At 39.3% G+C, this 25,358-nt stretch overlaps 2 protein-coding genes across 13 annotated transcripts in view; both read left to right on the forward strand.

Moving 5' to 3' along the window:
• HUS1B (HUS1 checkpoint clamp component B) overlaps positions 1–12,450 on the forward strand; it is a 36,883-nt gene extending 24,433 nt beyond the window's left edge. For 3 of the 4 annotated variants that reach the window (XM_078001022.1, XM_078001023.1, XM_078001024.1), the window contains one exon: positions 10,970–12,450. In XM_078001022.1, the coding sequence (XP_077857148.1) occupies positions 11,002–12,141 (1,140 nt within the window). In that variant the 5' untranslated portion in view covers positions 10,970–11,001 and the 3' untranslated portion in view covers positions 12,142–12,450. Of the gene's footprint in view, positions 1–6,321; positions 6,455–10,969 lie in introns of those variants that run through there. The other variant, XM_078001025.1, reaches the window with a different exon arrangement.
• Positions 1–25,358, forward strand: part of EXOC2 (exocyst complex component 2) — a 209,956-nt gene that overhangs the window by 24,433 nt on the left and 160,165 nt on the right. For 2 of the 9 annotated variants that reach the window (XM_077998626.1, XM_077998624.1), the window contains exon 1: positions 6,318–6,454. The gene's annotated coding sequence lies outside the window, so the exon portion shown is untranslated. 9 annotated transcript variants of the gene reach the window in all.

A 25,358-nucleotide genomic window follows, 5' to 3' on the forward strand; every position in this document is an offset into this window, starting at 1 on the left:
GAAAAAAAAGTTGTAAAGTGCCAAAACAAAACAGCAAAGCACCAAGTTTCCCAATTCTAAATAATAATTTAATAGACCTAAATTTTCTGGAAGTGATGCTGAACAGTTTTTGAAGTTCCTGTTGTAAACATAAGTAACATTTGAATCATTTGCTCAGTTTTGCATCAGTATGACTCCCATGGTGAAGATGGCTTTACGTATTTTCCAGTGGCTTTGACTTTTCCTCCTAGTTTCTGATATATTCCAGTCAATATGAGGAAAATACCAGTGCTGGAAACAAGAGAAGTGTCTTCTACATCTGAAAATTAAGGAGTTACAGCTGAAAATGTTTCATGTGAGAATGTTATTGGGAGAAAGGATGCTGACTTACCATCACCTAACGAATTGGCACACTCTTTTTGTGAAGGGCAATGTAGTAGTTTTTGGCCATGAGGTCTCAGTTGCTATTGCTCAGGTGTACTCTTTTAGTGAGAAAGCAGCCTTAATGACTTGGAATCAAATGAATGTGGCTGTGTTCTGATAAAACTTTATTCACAAGAATAGGTAGCAGACTAGATTTCTCTTGATGACTATAATTTCTTGACTCTTATTTTTATTTGTATTTTCTGTAAGTTATTGGGATATAGGTAGTATTTGGTTACATGAGTAAGTTCTCTAGTGGTGATTTGTGAGATTTTGGTGCACCCATCACCCAAGCAGTATACACTGCACCATATCCTGTAGTCTTTTATCCCTCACCTCCCTCCCCTTCTTCCCCCCAAGTACCCAAAGTCCATTGTATCATTCTTACGCCTTTGCATCCTCATAGCTTAGATCCCACATATCAGTGAGAACATACAATGTTTGGTTTTCCATCCCTGATTTACTTCTCTTAGAATAATAGTCTCCAATCTCATCCACATCACTGCAAATGCTGTTAATTCATTCCTTTTTATGGCTTCATAGTATTCCATCGTATATACATACCACAGTTTCTTTATCAACTCATTGATTGATGGGCATTTGGGTTTTCCACGATTTTGCAATTGTGAATTGTGCTGCTATAAACGTGTGTGCAGGTATCTTTTTTGAGTATTGAGTTATTTTGCTCTGGGTGGATCCCCAGTAGTGGGATTGCTCAATCAAATGGTAGTTCTACTTTTAGTTCTTTAAGGAATCTCCACACTGTTTTCCAGAGCAGCTGTACTAGTTTGCATTCCCACCGGTAGTGTAGAAGTGTTCCCTGTTCACCGCATCCGGACCAACATCTACTGTGTTTTGATTCTTTGATTTTTTGATTATGGCCATTCTTGTAGGAGTAAGATGGTATCGCATTGTGGTTTTGATTTGCATTTCCCTGATCATTAGTGATGTTGAGCATTTTTTCATATGTGTGTTGGCCATTTGTATATCTTCTTTTGAGAGTTGTTTATTCATGTCCTTAGCCCACTTTTTGATGGGAATGTTTTTTTTTCTTACTGATTTGTTTGAGTTCACTGTAGATTCTGGATATTAGTCCTTTGTCAGATGTATAGATTGTGAAGATGTTCTCCCACTCTGTGGGTTGTCTTTTTACTCTGCTGTTTCTTTTGCCACGCAAAAGCTCTTTAGTTTAATTAGGTCCCAGCTATTTACCTTTGTTTCTACTGTCTTTGCTTTTGGATTTTTGGTCATGAAATCCTTGTCTAAGCCAATGTCTAGAAGGGGTTTTCCAACATTATCTTCTAGAATTTTTATGGTTTCAGGTCTTAGGTGTAAGTCCTTAACCCACCTTGAGTTGACTTTTTTATAAGGTGAGAGATGAGGATCCAGTTTCATTCTCCTACATGTGGCTAGCCAGTTATCCTAGCACCATTTGTTGAAATGGGTGTCCTTTCCCCATTTTATGGTTTTGTTTGCTTTGTCGAGGATCAGTTGGCTGTAAGTATTTGACTTTACTTCTGGGTTCTCTATTCTGTTCCACTGGTCTGTGTGTCAGTACCACGCTGTTTTGGTGACTATGGCCTTATAGGATAGTTTGAAATCAGGTAGTGTGGTACCTCCAGATTTGTTGTTTTTGCTTAGTCTTGCTTTGGCTATGTGGGCTCTCTTTTGGTTCCATATGAATTTTAGAATTGTTTTTTCTAATTCTGTATAGAATGATGGTGGTATTAGGCCGGGCGCGGTGGCTCAAGCCTGTAATCCCAGCACTTTGGGAGGCCGAGATGGGCGGATCATGAGGTCAGGAGATCAAGACCATCCTGGCTAACACGGTGAAACCCCGTCTCTACTAAAAAATACAAAAAATTAGGCGGGCGCGGTGGTGGGCACCTGTAGTCCCAGCTACTCGGGAGGCTGAGGCAGGAGAATGGCGTAAACCCGGGAGGCAGAGCTTGCAGTGAGCTGAGATCCGGCCACTGCACTCCAGCCTGGGCGACAGAGCAAGACTCCGTCTCAAAAAAAAAGAAAAAGAAAGAAAAAAAAAGAATGATGGTGGTATTTTGATGGAGAGCGCATGGAATTTGTAGATTGCTTTTGACAGTATGGCCATTTTCACAATATTGATTCTACTCATCCATGAGCATGGGTTGTGTTTTCATTTTTTTTGTGTCATCTGCAATTTCTTTCAGCAGGGTTTTGTAGTTTTCTCTGTAGAGGTCTTCTGAAAGACATACCTTTTTGGTTTGGCATATTCCTAAGTATTTTATTTATTTTTGCAGCTATTGTAAAAGGGGTTGAGTTCTTGATTTGATTCTCCACTTGGTTGCTGTTGGTGAATAGAAGAGCTACTGATTTGTGTACATTAATTTTGTATCTGGAAACTTTGCTGAATTCTTTTATCAGTTTTAGGAGCTTTCTGGTGGAGTCCTTAGAGTTTTCAAGGTAAATGATAATATCTTCAGCAAACAGTGACAGATAGACTTCCTCTTCACTGATTTGGATGCCTTTATTTCTTTCTCTTGTCTGATTGCTCTGGCTAGGACTGCCAGTACTATGTTGAAGAGGAGTGGTGAGAGTGGGCATCCCTGTCTTGTTCCCATTCTCAGAGGGAATGCTTTCAACTTTTCCCCATTCAGTATTATGTTGGCTGTGGGTTTGTCATACATGTCTTTTATTACATTAAATATGTCGTTTGTATGCCAATTTTGCTGAGAGTTTTAATTATAAAGGGATGTTGAATTTTGTCATACGCTTTTTCTGTCTCTATTGAGATGATCATGTGATTTTTGTTTTTAATTCTCTTTATGTGGTGCGTCATATTTATTGACTTGTGTATGTTAAACTACCCCTGCATCCCTGGTATGAAACCCCCTTGATCATGGTGGATTATCTTTTTGATATGTCGTTGGATTCAGTTAGCTTGTATTTTGTTAAGGATTTTAGCATCTATGTTCATCAGGGATATCGGTCTGTAGTTTTCTTTTTTGGTTATGTCCTTTCCTGGTTTTGATATTAGGGTGATGCTGGTTTCATAGAATGAATTAGGGAGGGTTCCTTCTCTGTCTTGTGGAATGGTGTCAAAAGGATGGGTACCAATTCTTTGAATGTTTGGTAGAATTCTGCTGTGAATCCCTCTGGTCCTGGACTTTTATTTGGTGGTAATTTTTAAATTACCATTTCAATCTTGCTGCTTGTTATTTGTCTGTTCAGGGTATCTATTTCTTCCTGATTTAAGCTAGGAGGGTTGTATTTTCCCAGGAATTTATCCGTCTCTTCTAGGTTTCTAGTTTATGTGTGTAAAGGTGTTCATAGTAGCTTTGAGGGATCTTTCATATTTCAGTGGTGTCAGTTGTAATATCTCCTGTTGCATTTCTTAGTGAGATCATTTGGATTTTCTGCCTTCTTTTGTTGGTTAATCATGCTAATGGTCTGTCAATTTTATTTATCTTTTCAAAGAACCAGCTTTTGTTTTTTTTGAAACAAAGTGTTGCTCTGGTGCCCAGGTTGGAGTGCAGTGGCATGATCTCGGCTCACTGCAGCCTCCACCTCCCGGCTTCAAGCGGTTCTCCTGCCTCAGCGTCCTAGAACTGGCTTTTTGTTCCATTTATCTTTTGTATTTTGTTGTTGTTTTTTCAGTTTCATTTAAGTCTGCTCTGATCATGGTTATTTCCTTTCTTCCGCTGGGTTTGGGTTTGGATTGTTCTTGTTTCTCTAGTTCCTCGAGGTGTGGCCTTAGAGCGTCTGTTTGTGCTTTTTCCGACTTTTGATACAGGTGGTTGGAACTGTGAATTTTCCTCATAGCGCCACCTTTGCTGTATCCCAGAGGTTTTGATAGGTTGTTTCATTATTGTCATTAAGTTCGAAGAATTTTTTAATTCCCATCTTGATTTTGTTTTTGACCCAATGCTCATTCAGGAGCAGGTTATTTAATTTCCATGTATTTGCATGGTTTTGAAGATTCCATTTGGAGTTGATTTCCAGTTTTATTCCACTGTGGTCTGAGAGAGTGCTTGATATAATTTCAATTTTCTTAAATTTATTGAGGCTCATTTTATGGCCTATCATATAGTCTGTCATGGAGAAGGTTCCGTGTGCTGCTGAATAGAATACATATTTTGCAGTTGTTGGATGAAGTGTTTTGTATATATCTGTTAAGTCCATTTGTTCCAAGGTATCATTTAAATCCATTGTTTCTGTTGACTTTCTGTCTTGATGACCAGTCTAGTGCTGTCAGTGGAGTATTGAAGTCCCTACTATTAATTGTGTTTCTGTCTGTCTCATTGCTTAGGTCTATTAGTAATTGTTTTATAAATTTGGGAACTCCAGTTTTAGGTGCATATATGTTTAGGATTGTGATATTTTCCTGTTGAATAAGGCCTTTTACCATTACGTAATTTCCCCTTTCTTTTAACTGCTGTTGCTTTAAAGTTTGTTTTGTCTGATATAAGAATAGCTACCCCTGCTGGCTTTTGGTGTCCATTTGCATGAAATGCCTTTTTCCACCCCTTTACTTTATGTGAGTCCTTATGTGTTAGCTGAGTCTCCTGAAGGCAGCAGATCATTGGTTGGTGAGTTCTTATCCATTCTGTGGTTCTGTATCTTTTAAGTGGAGCATTTAGGCCATTTACACTCAATGTTAGTATTGAAATGTGAGGTACTGTTGCATTGATCATGCTGTTGCCTGTGTACTTTGTTTTTTTGTTGTTTTTTGTTTGTTTGTTTTTGCTTTGTAACGTGCATTTTTGTTATAGGTCCTGTGTGATTTATGCTTTAAAGAGGTTCTGTTTTGTTGTGTTTCCAGAATTTGTTTCAAGAGTTAGAGCTCCTTTTAGCAGTTCTTGTAGTACTAGCTTGGTAATGGCAAATTCTCTCAGCATTTGTTTGTCTGAAAGACTGTATCTTTCCCTCATATATGATGCATAGTTTCAGTGGATACAGAATTCTTGGTTGATAATTGTTCTGTTTGAGGGGGCTGAAGATAGGGCCTCAAACCCTTCTAGCTTGTAGGCTTTCTGCTGAGAAATCTGCTGTTACTCTGATAGGTTTTCCTTTGTAGATTACCTGGTGCTTCTGTCTCACAGCTCTTAGTCTTAGCTCTTTCCTTAGTCAGAACTGGGTATAACCCGATGACAGTGTGCCTAGGTGATGATCTTTTTGCAGTGAATTTCCTGGGTGTTCTTTGTGCTTCTTGTATTTGGATGTCTGAGTCTCTAGCAGGACTGAGGAAGTTTTCCATGATTGTTCCCCCAAAATACATTTTCCAAGCTTTTAGAATTGTCATCTTCTTCAGGAATACTGATTATTAGGTTTGGTCATTTAACATCACCCCAGACTCCTTGGAGACTTTATTCATATTTTCTTCTTTTTTCTTTGTCATTGTTCGATTGGTTAATTTGTAGACCTTCGAGCTCTGCATTTCTTCCTTCTACTTGTTCGATTCTGTTGCTGAGACTTTCCAGAGCATTTTACATTTCTAAAAATGTGTCCAAAGTTTCCTGAATTTTTTATTGTTTTTTCTTTAAGCTATTTCCTTGAATATTTCTCCCTTCACTTTTTGTATTTATTTGATTTCCTTGCGTTCGCTCCGCCTTTCCCTGATCCCTCCTTGATTAGCTTAATAACTAACCTCCTGAATTTTTTTTCAGGTAAATCAGGGATTTCTTCATGGTTTGGATCCATTGCTGGTGAACTAGTGCGATTCTGGGGGGATGCTGAAGAGACTTGTTTTGTCGTATTACCAGGGTTGGTTTTCTGATTCCTTGTCATTTGGGTAGGCTCTGTCAGAGGGAAGGTCTAGGGCTGAAGGCTGTTGTTCTGATTCTTTTGTCCCACAAAGTGTTCCCTTGATGTAGTTCTCTCCCCCTTTTCCTGTGGATGTGGCTTCATGTGAGCCGAACTGCATGATTGTTGTCTCTCTTCCAGGTCTAGCCACCTAGCGAGTCTACCCGGCTCTGCACTGGTACTGGGGGTTGCCTGCACAGAGTCCTGTGATGTGAACCATCTATGGTCTCTCAGCCGTGAATATCAGCGCCTGTTCCAGTGGAGGTGGCAGAAGGTGCAGGAGGGTCCTTAGCTTTGGTGGTTTAATGCTCTATTTTTGTGCTGGTTGGCCTTCTGCCAGGTGGTGCTTTCCAGAAAGCATCAGCTGTAGTAGTGTGGAGAGGGACAGGCGGTGGGTGGGGCCCTAGAACTCCCAAGATTGTGTGTTGTGTGTCCTTTGTCTTCGGCTACCAGGTTGGGTAGGGAAGGACAATCAGGTGGCGGCGGGGGGTGGTGGGGGGTGGGGGTGGGGGGGTGGGAGGTGGGAGGGGTGGGGGATTGGGGAATGGGGATGGGTGAGTCTTGGGGGATGGGGGTGGAGTTGTGTACCTGGCATTATGGCTGTCTCTGCTGAGTCATGCAGTTTGTCAGTGAAGTGGGGGAAAGCCTGCAGTCACAGACCTCACCCAGCTCCCACGCATAACTGAAGGGCTGGTCTCACAACCACCGTGCCCCCCACAACAGCCCTGAGTGGCAAGATAGGCTTAAAAATCTGCCCCAGGCTACCTGCCTCCCAGCTGTGAACTAAAAAGGCTGAGTTCTCTCCCTGCCTGTGGAGTCTGCACACCGGATTTGCGTCCTCTCCCAAGTTCTGGCCAGGAGGCTTCTCACTCCCTTCAAATTGTTACAAAGTTCAGTTAGAGATTTCCTTCTCCCTGTGGAGTTGCACCCCCTGCTCCTCAGGCCACCTTCCAGATGAATCCCTGTGGTGCCAGGCAGGAATGACCTGCAAGGGGACACAGTGAGCTCCCAGGGCCTTTCTGCTGCTTCCTCTACCACTGTATTTCACTCGCCTCTCCACATTGACTCAGCTCCAGGTAAAGTCGGAAACTTCTCCTGCAAACAGACCTTCAGCGTCTTCAGTGGGAGTGTGTGTTTGGGAGAGGAAGTTCCCCCTTTCCCACTTCCACAGCTGGGGCAGTCACAGTATTTGGATTGTCTTCTGGGTCCTGCAAGAGCAGTTTACTTCCTTCAGAGGGTCTGAGATTACTGGTATTGTTCTTGCAGTGAATCTGGGGCTAAAATTCACAATGCAAGCCTTCCCATGCTGCTCTGTCTGGGCCTGCGATCTAGTCCTGCCTCCTGTTGACACAATGATCTGTCCCCCTAAATCCGTTTCCTGACTCTTGATCTAAAATGTGCATCAGGGAAGCTCACTAAATAAGTAAATAAAGAGATTCGACAAAAGAAACTTGAGTGCATTCCTCAAGATTTCCTGCAAGGTCAGATATTACAGGTAAACAGTTTAGATTTTGGTTTGTGATTTGGAAACCTAGCATGAGTGACTCCATTTTGAGTTGCTCTGTTGGGTGTAATGCAGCAACTCAGTTCAAATCAGTGGCTTTTCATAATTTTATTTAATAATGCTATATGATCAAAGCTACAGGTAGGAAAAATAGTGGCTCTAAATGTTATTAAGCAAAGAGAATGAAAACAAATGGACTAAGTGTTCAGTCCAGAAAGGTAGGAAGGAAATAGCAAAATGCAAAAAGGAGTTAATACTGAAGTGGAAAGTGATGAATTTGATCATGGTTCTTCTGAAAAAAGAAAATAGAATTGACAACTTACATCAAAGACTATAAAAATTAGTAAAACAGTCATTGATTGGCACATCTAACTCTGAGAAAATAGATTTTTACATATAAAAGCATATTAAATTTGAAAATCAAAATGACATTTCTGACTTTCTCAAAATACAGTAAAATTGTCTTAAGACATACGGACATAGAAGCATGAAAGAAATTCCCAAATACTCATACCCAGCAAGGCACTAGAAATAGATGGTTTTAGAAGCTACTTATAGGAAACCTACAAGGAACAGATTATTCCTATACTATTTAAGCTACTATAAGGTGACAAGTATGGGAAACTTCACATTCTTTCTGTAAGTGAAACATAGCTGCTGTGGATATAGAACAGCCCAATAATATTGAAATGTTGAATATGTCTGGATACCAAAAGCAAATTAATAGTACAAGAGAAGATAATTCTAGACCAATTACAAGTACAATTAAAGATGTAGAACTCCTAAGTAAAATGTTAGTAAATCAAATCCAGGAGTGTTTAAAGGACTGGAACATGGAACCAAGTACTGTTTATTCCTAGATTATACAGTAATTCAGTAATTGGAAATCTATTACTTTAATTTGCTATATTAGGTGAAAAATTATCTTGAAGGATGATGAAAAACTATTTGATAAAATTTAATATCCATTCCTAATTTTAAAAGTAGAACCCCAAGAAATTAAGACTAAATATTTTGTTTGCATAATAAAGTATTAATAGCAAACATCATGTTAATGGTGAAATGTTAAAGCATGGATTATCAACAGAAGGAATAATTCTTGAGGGGACAAAATAAATCTTGACATAAAGTAAAGATATACATATAGTATATAATACAGATATATATTATATTAATGGTATTATTAATAAAATTTCATGAAGGGCAATTAGGGAAAAAACCTAAAAAGACTCTTGGGGGCACTAATGACAATTTGGGAAACACTGCTCTAGAGGATTCCTCATTAGTTACAAATAAGACAGAGATGCTAGTACCACTGTTATTCACCAGTGTTTTGAAAACTACATCAAACACAATGTCAGTTAAATAAATGACATAAACCTTGAAGAGTAAAAACCATAATTATAGTACATGAAGACAGTAAGATTTTCTACATAAGAAACATAAAAGATCAGTTGAAAAATTATTTCAGGAGAGCTCAGTGACTTGACTGACTTCAAGATACTATATATTATGTGAACTCCCCAAGAACAGAACTGAATAATTCATTGACAGTCAAAAAATGGTTTGAATAAGTGGGAGGATTTAATGTAAATATTTTAAATATCCTGGCTAGGCGCGGTGGCTCACATCTGTAATCCCAGCACTTTGAGAGGCCAAGGCGGGCAGATCACTTGAGATCAGGAGTTGGAGACCAGCCTGGCCAGCATGGTAAAACCTCATCTTTACTAAAAATACAAAAATTAGCTGGGCATGGTGGCAGGCACCTGTAATCCCAGCTACTCAGGAGGCCGAGGCGGGAGGCAGAGGTTGCAGTGAGCTGAGATCGCGTCATTGCACTCTAGCCTGGGTGATGAGAGTCAGACTTTGTCTCAAAAAAAAAAATATATATATATATTTTTTTTTTATATATACAAAATATCCTGAAATTACCTTGCAATTTATACATTTCATACATTCATGTAAAAATTTGTGTTGAATACCAGTTGCATGGCAGATACTGTTCTAAATGCTGGCTGTCCAGTGGTATACGGAACAAATAAGAACTCCTCTAAGTTACATTATTGTGGTTAGAGCTAGACAGCAAACAAAGAAGTGTAAGTATGTACTATGTCAGGGTGGTGATAATTCCCAGCAAAATTCCAGGAAGATTATTTTTAGACTCTGACAAAATATTTTAGAGTTCCTCTGGAGCAATATCTGTGAGAGAATGAGAGAAGTTCTGAAAGATTGTCCTATTCGATATTGAAATATAATATGGAAATTAAATCACTGGTACAGGTGCAAGATAGGGCAGTGGGAGAAAATATAGAGAGGGCCAGGAAACATTGAGACAAAAATGAGAATTTTTTGTCTAAAATAAAATTGACATTTCAGATTAGTGGAGAAGTGGATTGTTTAGTGAATTGTGTGTATCAGCTAGGTATTCGGTACTGCAAGATTTCAACTGAGTCAAACAACTAAGTCATAAAAACAGATAACATTAAAGTACCAGAAACAGGACTTTGAAAGCATGACCCTAGAAGTAGTAGAGAAAAGGTCAATAGGTTTGACATAAAAAAAGATTCAATATTTCCCAAGAGCAAAGAGTACCAAAAACAGTGTGAAAAGTCACATGATAAACTGGGGAAGATATTTACAGTACATGTAATGGACAGAGGGTTAATGTTCTTGCTAGATATCTTGAAATCAAGAAAAATAAACTCAATAAAAAGATGCGAAGGCCATAAAATGGAATTCACACACAGTGCAAGTTGAATTTTTTTTTTTTTTTTTTTTTGCCTGCCAGAGTGCCACAGATGAAACAGATTGCTAATACCCAGTGTTGCTGGTGGGCTAGAGTGTTCACGCAGCTTTCTGCAGACCAGTTTGAAAATATTTATTAGGATTTTAAAAGTGCATTCATTGACCAGCACTTCACTTCGGAATTTAACGCAAGGAAATACTTGAGTAAATGGGCAAAACTATTTTGTACAAAAATATTCATTGTGTTCATAATAGCAAAAAATTGGAAATCATCTCAATGCCACTTGTATTCTAACTCTATACATTGGAAAACTGAGCAGCCATGAAAATGATGTAGATTTGTTTCACCAACATGGAGAGATGCCTGTTACATATTTAATGTGTGAAGATGAGGTTGTAAAATGTGTGCCTAGTATGCTATAATTTCGTACGACCCGTGGAACTATATCTTCATGTACGATTGATGAAGATGGTATCAGTGTGTATGCCATAGAGATTAAAAGTGGTTAATTTATCTGAGTGATGACTTTGTCTTCATAGTGGCGAGAATACTGAGGAGTGTCAGCAGTGGAATGCCTGCTCTTCTCATAACCGGAGCGGAAACGGAAGCGTTTTGTGAGAGGGCTGGCGGGCAGGTGAGAACGGCGTTGGCGCGCCCGCCCGGCGTCGGCTCCAGGCCTGGGGCTGCGGAAGCCAGAACAGAGCCCGGAACCCGAGTGCCTGCCCCGCTGGGGCCCGGAGGGAGGGCGGGGAGGGCAGCGCCGGGGACCCCAGCGGACCGGAAGGACTTGTGGCACGCGGCATTCCCCTCAGAGGCCCCGAGTTGCCTTTGCTGTGGCGTCATGAAGTTTCTCGCCAAGATCACCGGCAAGGGCCGTCTAGAGCTGTTCATCCACGTCAGCGGCACCGTCGCCAGGCTGGCGAAGGTCTGCGTGCTCCGCGTGCGCCCTGACAGCCTGTGCTTCGGCCCCGCGGGCTTCCGCGGCCTCCGTGAGGCCGGGCTGTGGTGCGAGGCCGGGCTGTGGTGCGAGGCCGGGCTGTGGTGCGAGGTGCGGCGGGGAGCCTTCCAGCAGTTTCACATGGAAGGTGTCTCGGAAGAGCTCGATGAGATCCACCTGGAGCTGACGGCGGAGCACCTGTCCAGGGCGGCGAGAAGCGCGGCGGGCGCGTCCTCCCTGAAGCTGCAGCTGACCCACAGGCGCCGCCCCTGCCTCACGGTGGCGGTGGCGCTGGCCTCGCCCCTGGGCCGCGCTCGCAGCGTGGTGCACGATCTGCCCGTGCAGGTGCTTCCCCGGAGAGCGTGGCGAGACTGCCCGCCGCCCAGCCTGCGCGCCGCCGACGCGAGCATCCACCTGCCGCGCTGGAGGACGCTGAGGAGCATCGTGGAGAGGATGGCGAACGTGGGCGATCACGTGCTGGTGGAAGCAAACCTCAGGGGCAGTATGACCCTGAGTATGGAGACGGAGGTGGTGTCCATTAAAAGTTACTTTAAAAATCTTGGAAACCCTCCGGAGTCGGCTGGTGTGCCTCCACACAGAGACCTGGAGAGCATGGTGCAAGTGCGGGTAGATAATCGGAAGCTCCTGCAGTTTTTGGAGGGACAGCAAATAAATCCCACGATGGCCTTATGCAATATTTGGGACAATAGTCTTCTTCAGCTTGTTTTGGTTCAAGGAGATGTCTCTCTCCAGTATTTCATTCCTGCTTTGTAAAAATTCAGCCAGCGTAGATTTGTTTTTTTTAAGCTTATGATCTTTTCAAAACTGAAACAGACCCTGAGTTAATTGGGTTGAAAGTTTGCACCTTCTCTGACTTACACAGGTCGTATATTTTGTGGAGCCCTTCCTCCTTTGCAAAATTTGTATTAAAGCATTGATAAAACAGTTGGGTAGTTTATGTTTTTGTTTGTTGGGTTTGTCAGGTTTTTTTTCCTGCTTAACATTCTAACAAGAAAATTATTCTTCAACTCTTTTTTTCGGGGGGAAAAACAGGGTTGTAATGAAATAAATATTTTTGAATCCTGAAACAATTGCATCAGTATTTTATTATAAAATGCTGCTGTGTAAAGCAGGAAAGTTCTCATTTTAAAATATGCATAAATGTTTTCCGAGGGTATTTCTTATGTAGAGAGCTGAATATATCTGCAAGATGAAAGGTATTTAGCGTGTGTGCGCATTACATATTCTTTGTTAAGCTGTGTTTTGTCATAGGATATATCAAAGAATGTATCAGTATACATGGTTTTGAGATTTATTATCTACATAGTTTGAATTGCTTATTTATTAGATTCATTTTTCACAATTTTTCACATGTATCATACTCACATTAGGAATCAAGGAAATATAGGCATATCTCAGAGATATTCCAAGTTTGGTTCCACACCACTGCAAAAAGCAAATATTGCAATAAAGACAGATGAGTTTTTGGATTTTCAGTACATATAAACCTTATGTTTGCATTACACTGTAGTCTGTTGAGAGTACAATAGTACTATGTCTAAAAAAGTACACATCTTAATTTTAAAATACTTCATTGGTAAAAAATGCTACTCATCATCTGAGCCCTCAGCAAGTCATAATCTTTTTGCTGGTGGGAGGTCTTTATCTCCCTCTTGATAGCTGCTGACCGATTCTAGTGGTGGTTGTTGGAAGGCTCAGGTAGCTGTGGCAGTTTCTTAAAATAAGGTAGTGAACTTGCTGGATCGATTGACTTTTGTGAAAGATTTCTCTTTATCATGGGATGCTTTGGGTATTTTGTCCACAGTAGAACTTCTCTCAAAACAGTCAGTCCTCTCAAACCCTGCTACTGGTTTATCAACCAAGTTTATACACTGTACTAAATCTTTAGTTGTTATTTCAACAGTATTCACAGCATCTTCACCAGGAGTAGATTCCATCTCAAAAAAATCACTTTCTTTGCTTATCTATAAGAAGCAACTCTTCATCTGTTTGTTTTATCTTAAGAGTGTAGCAATTCCTTAAGGCTCTACTTTTTTTTTTTTTTTTTAATCAGGGTCTTACTCTGTCACCCAGGCTGGAATGCAGTGGCACAATCATGGCTCACTACAGCTTCAAACTTCTGAGCTCAAACAATCCTCCTTCCACAGTCTCCCCCATAGCTGGGACTATAGGTGCATGCCACCATGCCCAGCTAACTTTTTAATTGTATTTTGTAGAGAGGGAGTCTCACTATGTTGACCAGGCTGGTTTTGAACTTCTGTCCTCAAGAGATCCTCCCACCTTGGCCTTCCATAGTGCTGGGATTATAGGCATGAGCCACCATGCCCAACCTCCACTTCTAATTCTAGTTCTCCCGCTACTTCCACCACACTTGCAGTGACATCCTCCACCAAAGTCTTGAACTCCTTGAAGTCATTCGTGCTGGTTGGAATCATCTTCTTTTAGATTCCTGTTAATGTTGATATTTTGACCTCCTCCCATGAATCATCAGTGTTCTTAATGCCATCTAGAATGATGAATCCTTTCCAGAAGGTTTTCCGTTTACTTTGCCAAGATCCATTAGAGAATCAGTATCCATGGCAGCTATAAATGTACAAAGTTTATTTCTGAAATAATAAGACTTGCAAGATGAAATTACTCCTTGATCCATGGACTGCGGAATGGATATTGTGTTAGCAGTCATGAAAACATTCATCTCCTTTTGTGTCTCCACCAGAACTCTTGAGTGAGCAGGTGCATTGTCCATGAGCAGTAATGTTCTGAAAGAAATCTTTTTTTCTGAGGATCGGGTTTCAACAGTGGTCTTAAATTATTCACTAAACCATGTGCTGTAAACAGATGTGCTGTCATCTAGGCTCTGTTGTTCTATTGATAGAACACAGGCAGAATAGATTTATCATAATTCTTAAGGGCCCTAGGATTTTCAGAATGGTAAGTGAGCATTGGCTTCCACTGAAAATCACCAGCTACATTAGCTCCTAACAACAGAGTCAGCCTGGCCTTGAAGCTTTGAAGCCAGGTATTGACTTCTCCTCTCTAGCTATGAAAGTCCTAGATGGCATCTTCTTCCCAGCTGTTTGTCTTCATTGAAAATGTGTCATTGAGTGTAGCCACTTTCATCAGTGATCTTATAATAGCTAGATCTTCTGGATAATTTGCGGCAGCTTCTGCATAAGTACTTGCTTCACCTTGCATTTTTATGTTCTGGAAATAGCTTCTTTTGTAAACCTTATGAACCGTCCTCTAACTACAGCCTTTTCTTCTGCAGCTTCCTCGCTTCTCTAAGCCTTCATAGCATTGAAGAGAGTTAGGGCTTTACACTGGGTTAGGTTTTGGCTTAAGGGAATGTTGTGGCTGGTTTGTCTTCAGTTTAGATCACTCATACTTTCTCCGTATCAGCAATAAGGCTGTTTCAGTTTGTTATTATTCATGTGTTCACTGGAGTAACTTGATTTCCATCAAGAATTTTTCCTTTGCATTCATAACTGGGCTAATAGTTTGCCACAAGAAGGCCTGACTTTAGGCTGTCAGGTCGTTAGACATGGCTTCCTTACTAAGCTTATTTCTAGCTTTTGATTGGAAGTGAGAGACTTGAAACTCTTGCTTTCACTTGAGCACTTAGAGGCCATTGTAGGGTTATGAATTGGCCTACTTTCAATATTGTTATATCTCAGGGAATAGGGAGAGAGAATGCTGGTTGGTGGAGCAGTCACACACACATTTATCAATTAAGTTCCCTCTGTCATATGAGCCTGGTTTGTGGTGCCCCAAAACAGTTACAGTACTAACATCAGAGAACACTGATCACAGATCACCATGACAGACAGAATGATAATGAATACGTGTGAGATAATGCAGGAGTTACCAAATGTGACACAGAGACATGGAGTGGCACATGCTTTTAGAAAAATGGCACTGATAGGCTTGCTTGATGCAGGGTTGCCACAAACCTTCAATTTATAAAAAGTGCAGTATCTGAGTAGTACAGTAAAGTGAAGCACAATAAAAGGAGGTAAACTGTAGTCAAGTTCATGTTAACTAAAATGTTGCTTTAAGGGTAATTTTTGGATAAATCAGGTTTCCATTCATCCTCTTCCCTTCCCCATCCCCAGCCCCACCAGTATTCCTGTATTTTACTTATAAAATAATTCTTACTGTTTCATTGTTTTGAGAAAAAGGAAGAGAGGGGTTATAAAAGGATGGTATAGTGATGAACAGTCTCAGGGAGAGGAGTAGCTCATATTCTTTTATACTAAATTTTAGTTTAGTTTTTTTGGTGGCTTATGCAGTAAGATAAGCCGTTAACTTGGCAACCTTTATATATGCATAGTTAGTAAATTCCCATGACTACATTTTATCAGTAATGAAAAGTTTCCTACTACTAGATTTGGTGATAAAACACTTAAACGTGTTAATTTATTTTGTTTTGATGATTTCTAAATTCCACCTGTGGTGGTGTGGAAAGAACACACAAACGTTAGACCCAGGCAAGTCACTTGAACCCTCTGGCTTATTAAGATCTGTTTCCTTTGGACTAGATTCTGATTTAATGCTATTAAAGTTACAACATGGGAAGTTTAAACAGTTGTTTTCAAAAGTATTTCTGAAGTAGTCTTTAAAAATTATTAATAACCACTTTGGAGGTATAGCATATGCTCTTTGAAACTATACCTTCTGAGTTACATATAAAAATGTGTGAATATTTTATTTGGTGAGCATTTTCAGAGCTGTTTGCGAAGTTTTGTTTTTTTTTTTTGTTTTGTTTTTTTTTTTTTTTTTCCTGAGATGGAGTCTCACTCTGTCATCCAGGACCGAGTACAGTGGCATGATCTCAGCTCACTGCAACCTCCGCCTCCCGGGTTCACGCCATTCTCCTGCCTCAGCCTCCCGAGTAGCTGGGACTACAGGCGCCGCCACCGCGCCCGGCTAGTTTTTTGTATTTTTTAGTAGAGACGGGATTTCACCGTGTTAGCCAGGATGGTCTCGATCTCCTGGCCTCGTGATCCGCCCGTCTCGGCCTCCCAAAGTGCTGGGATTACAGGCTTGAGCCACCGCGCCCGGCCGAAGATTTTTAATCAAGCCATTTTTTGGTTCATTTAAAAAATGTTCTGCCCTCATGAGCACTTCTGTAGACTTTATATTATTTTTATTTATTTATTTATTTTTTTGAGACAGAGTCTTGCTCTGTTTCCCAGGCTGGAGTGCAGTGGCCAGATCTCAGCTGACCCTAACCTCAGTCTCCTGGGTTCAAGTGATTCTCATGCTTCAGCTTCCCGAGTAGCTGGGATTACAGGCGCCCGCCATCACGCCTGGATAATTTTTGTGTTTTTATTGGAGATGGGGTTTCACCATGTCGGCCAGGCTGGTCTCAAACTCCTGACCTCAAGTTATGTGCCCAACTCAGCCTCTCAAAAGTGTTGGGATTACAGGCGCGAGCCACTGCGCCTGGCCTTTTGTAGACTTTAAATGCAAGAGAAGAATGCAGCACACATGCCTTACTGCAGTGAGGAAGGTACAAGATCTGCAGGTATTGATTGATGTAATGGAAATTCCTTATCGTGTTTGTTTCAGGCATCACTTCCAAATTTTTTCCCTTTTCAGAGCAATTAAATGAAAATTTTCAAGCTCTAATAAAAAATATTTTTTACTGGTTTCATACTCTCTCTTCTTTTTTCCTCCAGTTGTCTGTCTCTAGTTCTGTTGCTTTGTCTTTATATACTTAATAAAACCAAGAGAAATGAAAAATCTTATGGTTTGTTTTAGAACATAAATAATTTTACAGTTTAATCTTTGATGGATTATTATGGTTTACTTTTAGTAATTCATTAACAAGGAGTATCTATCAAAAGTTTTATAGCCCAGTTTTGTAATGTAGCTTTTGAAAATGGAAAAGATAATTTATTATTCTACTTAGGTTATTTCCTAATCTGCAGAGATATGTTGCCTATAATATTAAAAATCAATAGAACATCTAAATATAATGTTTTAACTAATATTGTATAATTATACAATAAAAACATTTTACAATACAGAAATTTAAAAATGAATAGCATGCTATTATTATCATTTTTAGTTTAATTATGAAAAACTAGAGAGTGCCTGTTTCTATAGTCATGCATTAGTTGCTGAATTTAAAAGCTTTGTAAAGGACTCTCATAGGAACAAGAGCTCAGAAATGCCTTAGAGCTGATCTCATCCAATCATCTTGTTGGTAGATGAGAAAAGTTTCGCAGTGCGTAAAAGTCAACAAGCGTTTTTATTTCCTAATGCAGAACTCAGTTTAGAACCCAGTCTCCAGACTCTTCATAAATGTTTCAAGAGACTTACAGCTTGGATATACTTTTGTTCATTACAATAAATCTAGAGTACCATATGAATGTTTTACTTAATTTATAAAGATAAAATTTAAATTTAAAAAACTCGAACGTTTTGGAAGGGCGTTGTCATTTTGTCCTTGTTTGAAGATGTCCTTTGCTCTTGCAGGCAGGCAGGAATTTATTTGCTGCACAAAATGATATTCAGTGAAAATAAAGTCTTACATTAACAAAAGTCAAAGCCTCAAGTTTACAAATTATTTAAGCATCTTCCATTGTTTCTCATAGGGAGACTACTGAGAAGCAAGAAAACACTATGCCTTTTATGTTTCACTGTATCTGTAGAAAATAAGTGATTGGAAAATGTATTAAAGTGCTTTCTTACACCCAGAATTTATTGTCCCACTAGATACCATTTGCTGAAAGCTAAACTGACTTATTCATATGACAGACTTGTACTTTTTAAAAATTTTGCTGCTGAAAACAAATTACTCTTGAGTGTATATTTATTCAGTGAATATATTGCCATTATCAAAATAAATCAGACAAGTGTCTCTTACCCTGGTTAATTTCTATAAGGACCCTCCTGGTTCCGGTTATCCCCATTTGGGTCCAGGCATTTGAGAAATACTTGGTGAATTAACATGAGTCTGGAAACACATCAGCATTATGATTTTTTGTTTTTAAGCAAACCCGTAACTCTCTTTGGTAGTGGATAGTACATAAGTGTGTATTGTGGTTCTTAGGCTAGGAGTCAGTATGTAATAATTTGTACCCCATCTTATATACCTGTGTATATATGTGAAATTCCCAGTAAGTACTCCCATTCTCCCAACCTTTATTATTTTCCCATTTGCATTATTTAGTATTTTGTATATTGTTAGTTTTCTTGTGCCAGAGTCTGACCTAATAAAAGTTCCTGATTCTTATCTGCATTAACTTTCCTTACATGAGTAATAATAGCTGTTTTACCTCTTTATTCCTCTGCTTTCCAAAGATAAAATTAGTTTGTGGCCAGGCACAGTGGTGCGGGCCTGTAGTTCCAGCTACTCTGGAGGCTGAGGAAGGATGATCACTGGAAGCCAGAAGTTGGAGGTAGTAATGCACCCCTATCGCACCTGTGAATTTCCACGGCACTCCAGCATGGGAAACACAATGAGGCTTCATCTCTTAAAAAGAAAAGAGTTAGGGCCTGGTGCAGTGGCTCATGCCTGTAATCCCAACACGTTGGGAGGCTGAAGCGGGCAGATTGCTTGAGCCTAGGAGTTCAAGACCAGCCTGGGCAACAGAGCAAGACCCTATCTCTGTAACAGAAAATATAAAAATTAGACAGGCATGGTGGTGCATGCCTGTGGTCCCAGCTACTTGTAAGTCTGAGGTGGAAGGCTTGCTTGAGCCCAGGAGTTTGAGGCTGCAGTGAGCCGTGGTCACGCCACTGCACTCCAACCCGGTTGACAGAGCCATACCTTGTCTCAAAAAAACAGAAAAGAAGATTTTTCAAAAGTTTGTGGTAGGTGCTTTTGGAATAAGCTTATTCACTTTATTCCTTAGTGCTTTCTTAATTGTCTTAAATGGCTATGAAGTTAAAAGACTGTATATTGCTTTAGTTAAACAAATGAGGTTTATGACAGGCAAAGTCAGACTTTTGTTGACCTCTGTTTAGCGTATTTATATAAGAAAGACCTTATGACAAATGTTTCATGTCATTGTTTTATGATAATTGGAATATTTGTGAGGAAAATTTGTAGACAATGACAGCTGTAGACTAGAGCGTTCCTTTAAACTCAAAGGAGTCTGGCATGGGTTGTCAGACTGAAAATATTCAGAAACTAATTCTGTTTCCTTAAAGCCTTAGACTCTTTCCTGAAAGTGATAATAAATTGTTTCATTCATTTGTGATTTTAAACATAAGAGCATTACCTATTGATAAGAACGTATCAACAAACATAGCATACTATCACGTAGTACGTCTTTAACTGAAGGCAGGTTGAGAGGAGACATCTCTTCCTATAGTTCGTTCACAAATTACTGAGTGTATATTATGTCGCAAGAACTGTTGTATGTGCTATGCATACTGCAGTGTGAAAGGCAGGGATGTTCTTATATTCGTAAATTAAATGACGGGTCTTCCTGGCATAATGGTCTGTTCTGGTTTGGGTATGTGTAGGTAATTCTTCATGGTAAGGAAATAGGATTGTTGCAAATGAACCAGTGTAATGCATGCTGGCTTTTCAGTTGTCTCTGCTTTGTGCGTCTGGAAGACACCTACATGTACTCTTGAGTCATAAGTAAGAAAATAGATCAGACTTTTTGATTCATGACTATCCATGGTGGCCCAGACCTTACTTTTTATTACCAGACATTACTTTTAGTTGGACAGATTTTGAGGGTAACATAGTTAAGATTAAGAGCCCTGTGTAAATGACCTCAAATTGGATTTGAAATAGTGGGAGTAAACTGGAATTGCCCTGCCCTAGTTTTTTAGTTTTGCTTTCTGTGAGACCAGAGGTATTCTAATTGCAGTTATGTTTCACACCAGAGTGAGCCAGAGCCCCAGTCACTGGGGAAACAATGAAGGTTCTTAGAATGTGAGTGGTCACATTCACAAATGACCTCATAGGACACATGGTGGTTATAGAAGGAAGAGGATACTAGACTCTTACGAATCAGGACACCAAGGATCTGGTCTGTTTGACAGCTCGTCAGTTGTGTGCTCTTGAAAAAGACACTCAACATCTCTAGGTTACAGTGTCTTCAGGTGAAGAGACTAGATGCCAGCTGGGTCAGGTCTCCTTTAGCTCTGATTCTGTGAAATACCAGCCCTACTGATAATCAAAACCACCAAGGATCTCTGACAGTCTGATATTTCTACTTATCATCTTTTCAGTAATATTAATGTCAGTGGTAATTATTTTTATTAGGTTTTCATACTACTGTTTTTCTGGAAACAAGGAGAGCAGTGTATTTCTACTGAAAAATTTGGTTCTTTATGTGATCTAGACCAGAATCTGAAAGTACTCTCTTGTAACCACATGCTTATTTAATTTGTGTTGTAATACTTACGACATAGCTTAATCGTGTCAAGAAGATAATTAAATCACCACCCAGTGGCAGCTTCATGTTCCATGCCAATTGAGGAAAGTTATTTTCCTCTCACAAATTGGTTTGTAAGCATTAATTAATGAGGTGGGTTGATTACCCACGTTTTGCTTAATACTTGCTTTCCCTGCAGTGTTTTGGTATCTTGGGGCAACATGATGTCTGTTTATTGAAGCTGTTGTTAAAGAACTTTGTGTTGAAATATGCCTTTGCTCTCGTATAATTTTTTATTAATATGTTACCATACTAAATCTCATGTTTATCAATTTATAATAGTTTTCTAGCACATTGGCAAAACAAGCTTTCCATACTTTTGTCTGTGTTTAGAAGCAAGTTTAAAGAGGTAGCAATAGTGTATTCCAGTAAAATAATACTTCCAAAACATATAATTTTATATAAACTTAACTATTAAATTACCTAGTATGTTTATGTAATATCAGTTTATTTATTGCTTATTAGTGCATTTTGCTGTTGTCAAATGTGAAAATAAATATTTATCTTTCAACTTTCAGGAACAATGAGCCTAACAGGTTGTTTAGCAGGATAATGTTAATGGGATGTGTTTGTGTTTAATTTCAAAATATTACCAAAGCATTATATTTGATAACTTTTTATTTTACTGTAACTTCAAACTTACAGAAAACTTTCCAGAATAGCAAAAGTACCTCCTATAAACCCCTTCCTTCCTTCCTTTTGGTGAACAGCAGCTCCAGTAAGCCCTTTAACCACACCCACCAGTTGTTTCCTTTTCCCCAATGTCTGTATCATTCTGTCCCTCCGTCTGCATGTTTTTGTGAACCACTTGAAAGTGGGATGTGGCATCATTCTTGACTCCTAAATACTTTAGTATGTAGTTATTAAGAATAAAGACATTCTCGGCCGGGCTCGGTGGCTCACACCTGTAACCCCAGCACTTTGGGAGGCCGAGGTGGGCGGATCACGAGGTCAGGAGATCGAGACCATCCTGGCTAACACGGCGAAACCCCGTCTCTACTAAAAAATACAAAAAACTAGCTGGGCGAGGTGGCGGCGCCTGTGGTCCCAGCTACTCGGGAGGCTGAGGCAGGAGAATGGCGGGAACCCGGGAGGCGGAGCTTGCAGTGAGCTGAGATCCGGCCACTGAACTCCAGCCCGGGCGACAGAGCGAGACTCCGTCTCAAAAAAAAAAAAAAAAAGGAAGAAGAATAAAGACATTCTCTTACATTACAGTACAGTTACCAAAATCAGGAAATAAAATACTGGTACCGTACTGTCTAATCCAAAGTTGAAACAGACAGACATGAGGAGCGTTTCTTGATACGAATCACCGAGCAGGATCTGTGAGGTCCCCGCGAAAAATACAGACCCCAGATCACATCGGCAGGGACCTGCAGACAAAGCCGGATTGATTGACAGGCGCTCCGTAAAATCACCTGCACTCTTTGAAAATGTCAAGGTCAAGAAAAGACTAATTTGTAGTGCTCAGATTGTGTGGTTTGGACAGTGGGCGCCGCTTCAGTCGGCTCTGTGGCCTTTTGACACGGATTTCCTTACTGGCCCAGCAGAATCTTTCAGGCTTGTCTTGTCCTTGCCTTGCAGTCAGCCATTTCTCCAAGGTCACTGGTTCCTTTTATTGAAAAATGGTATTTGGGAGTTAGATATGCTAATTGCTACTGTTGTAGTGTTGCTTCTAGCTTCTCTCAGTGTACAAAGCTAGAAAATACACACTTGCACACACACAGAAATCTACCAGTACACCTCTTTGTCACATACCGTGTTAAAAACTGAGTTCATATATCTGCCTTTGTTAAGTCTCCTCAGATCTTTTGCTCAAAAAACAAACAAAAATGGGTTGCTTCCTTCGTTACCAAATTTCAAAAGTTCTTTATGTATTGTTTGTACAAAGTCCTTTGTCATTTCTATCTATTGTGAATATTTCCTTCCAGGCAGTAGTTGCCTATTTATTTTATCTGGATAAGCAGAAGATTTTAATTTGGATGAAGTGAGAAAATTTAGTATTTTTCATTGTACTTGTGTTTGTCATATTGAACACAAGTCTTTTTTTTTTTTTTTTTTTAATTTTTTTTTTAAATTTTTTTTTTTTGAGGCGGAGTCTCGCTCTGTCGCCCAGGCTGGAGTGCGGTGGCCGGATCTCAGCTCACTGCAAGCTCCGCCTCCCGGGTTCACGCCATTCTCCTGCCTCAGCCTCCTGAGTAGCTGGGACTACAGGCGCCCGCCACCTCGCCCGGCTAGTTTTTTTGTATTGTTTTAGTAGAGACGGGGTTTCACCGTGTTAGCCAGGATGGTCTCGATCTCCTGACCTCGTGATCCGCCCGTCTCGGCCTCCCAAAGTGCTGGGATTACAGGCTTGAGCCACCGCGCCCGGCCGGACACAAGTCTTTAGCTACACCCCGGTAATGGAGATACTCTCCTATGTTACCTTCTTTATAGTTTATAATTTTAGTTTTTATGTGTATGAGCCATTTTGAAATAATTTTGTGTAAGTGATGTGAGGTTGCAGTTAACATTCCTTTTTTTTTTTTTCTATGTAGCTATCCAGTTTTTCCAACACCATTTAAAATATTTTTCTTTCCCATTGAATTACTTTGGTGCCTTGTCAAAACTCATATAGTCATATGTCTTTGTTTCTGGATTCTAGTCTATTTCATTCATCCATTAGTTTATCCTAATGGCAACAACACTGCCTTGATTACTGTAGATTTGTTATAAGTCTCGAAGTCATGTACTGTGTTAAAACTTTTTTCCTCCTCCTAAAACTGGTTTGGCTCTTCTAGGTCCTTTGAATATCTACTGGAATTTTAGAACAACCTTGACAGTATCTCTATATAAGCTTGCGTGAGTTTACAAATCAGTTTGGGGCTAATTGATACTTTAACAACATTGAGGCTTCTGATCCATGGTCATGATATAGATCTTCACTTATTTAGGTCTTTATTTTATTTCTGTAGTATATGTAGTTTTTAATGTAGAAGTCTTGTACATTTCATTTGTTAAGTGTATTTTTAGGTATTTGGTTTTATAGTGATATTTTCAAAATGAATTTTAAAAATTTTATTTTCTAATCAAGTCCTACTAAAATATATAAAAACTGATTTTTATATATTGACCATGAATACTAAGACTTTGCTAAATTCAGCTATTAGTGCTATTAGTTGCTTAGTACATTTCTTAGGATTTTCTATATAAGCAATCATGTTATCTGCAAATAGATATCTCCTTCATCATTTGCCATCTTTCTGCTTTTGATTTCTTTAATTCGCCCTATTGCACCACTAGAACTTCTAGAACAGTGTTGAATAGGCAAGGAAAGAGGGATATCTTTTCTATATTACTGTTCAAAAGGGGGAAGGCATTCTGTATTTCACCATTAAGTGGGATGTTAGGTGATCCTCCCCACTCAAATAGTTCTTTATTAGATTGAGGAGATGCTCTCTACTCCTAGTTTGTTGAGAATTTGCAATCATGAATAGTTTTTAATCATGAACTTTGTCAAAGGCTTCTTTGACATCTATTTAGGGTAATATACGGTTTTTCTTTTACTTTTAATATGGTAATTCACAGTGATTGATGTTTGAAAAACTGGCCTTGCTTGGTTGGAATAAACCCTGCTTGATCATGATGTATTCCTCTTTTGCTTTTTGAAATAATTCATATAGGCTTGATATTTCTGCTTCCTTAAATGTTTTATGGAATCCATCTGTGAAGCCATCTAGGTTTGAGTTTTCTTTGTAGGAAAGTTTTGATAATGAATTTAATTTAATCTTTCTGAAGATATTGAGATTTTCTATTTCATCTTGTTTAGTTTTGGTAACTTGTCTTTCAAGGAATTTAGTTCATCTAAGTTGTAAAATGTATCGGCATAAAGCTGTTCATTATCTTTCTTTATTACTATTTAAATGTCTTTAGTATCTGTGGTTATCCCTTCTTTCATTACTGAAATTGATAATTTTTGTTTCATTTCTAGAGAGTTTTTTTGAGATATCAATTCATTAATTATTGGTGAAGAACTTTCGGCTTTAATTTTTTTCAAATTCTTTTTACTTATGTTATTGCTTTCCATTATTTATTTTTTTTCCTATTTCTGTCTTTCTGCTTCCTTTTCCTGCTCTCCCTCCCCTTTACTTTGAGTTTATTTAGCCCTTATTTTTCTAGTTTTTTTTAAAATGTGGAAACATATATTCTTAATTTTAAATATTTTTTCTCTAATGTAAGATTTTAAGTTACTGCTTTGGTGGCATTCCACAAATTTTGATGTATGTTTCTTATTCATTTCAAAATATTCTGTTTCCCTCTTAATTTCTACTTTGAATGTTGGGTTATTTAGAAGTATATTAATTTCCAAATACTTGGATACTTTTCTGGATATTGTATTGCTATTGCTAACTTAATTCCTTTGTAGTCTTTGGAATTTCGATCTTTGGAATTGCCTGTGACTTATTTTATGGTCCAGCATCTGGTCTACCTTGGTGAACATTCCAGGGACACCTGAAAAGGAGTTTTATAAATGTCAGGTCATGATGACCAACGGTGCTGTTCATATCTTCTATGTTTTTTGTT

Source organism: Macaca mulatta, chromosome 4 (genome assembly GCF_049350105.2).
Source record: "Macaca mulatta isolate MMU2019108-1 chromosome 4, T2T-MMU8v2.0, whole genome shotgun sequence".
Lineage (NCBI taxonomy): Eukaryota > Metazoa > Chordata > Mammalia > Primates > Cercopithecidae > Macaca > Macaca mulatta.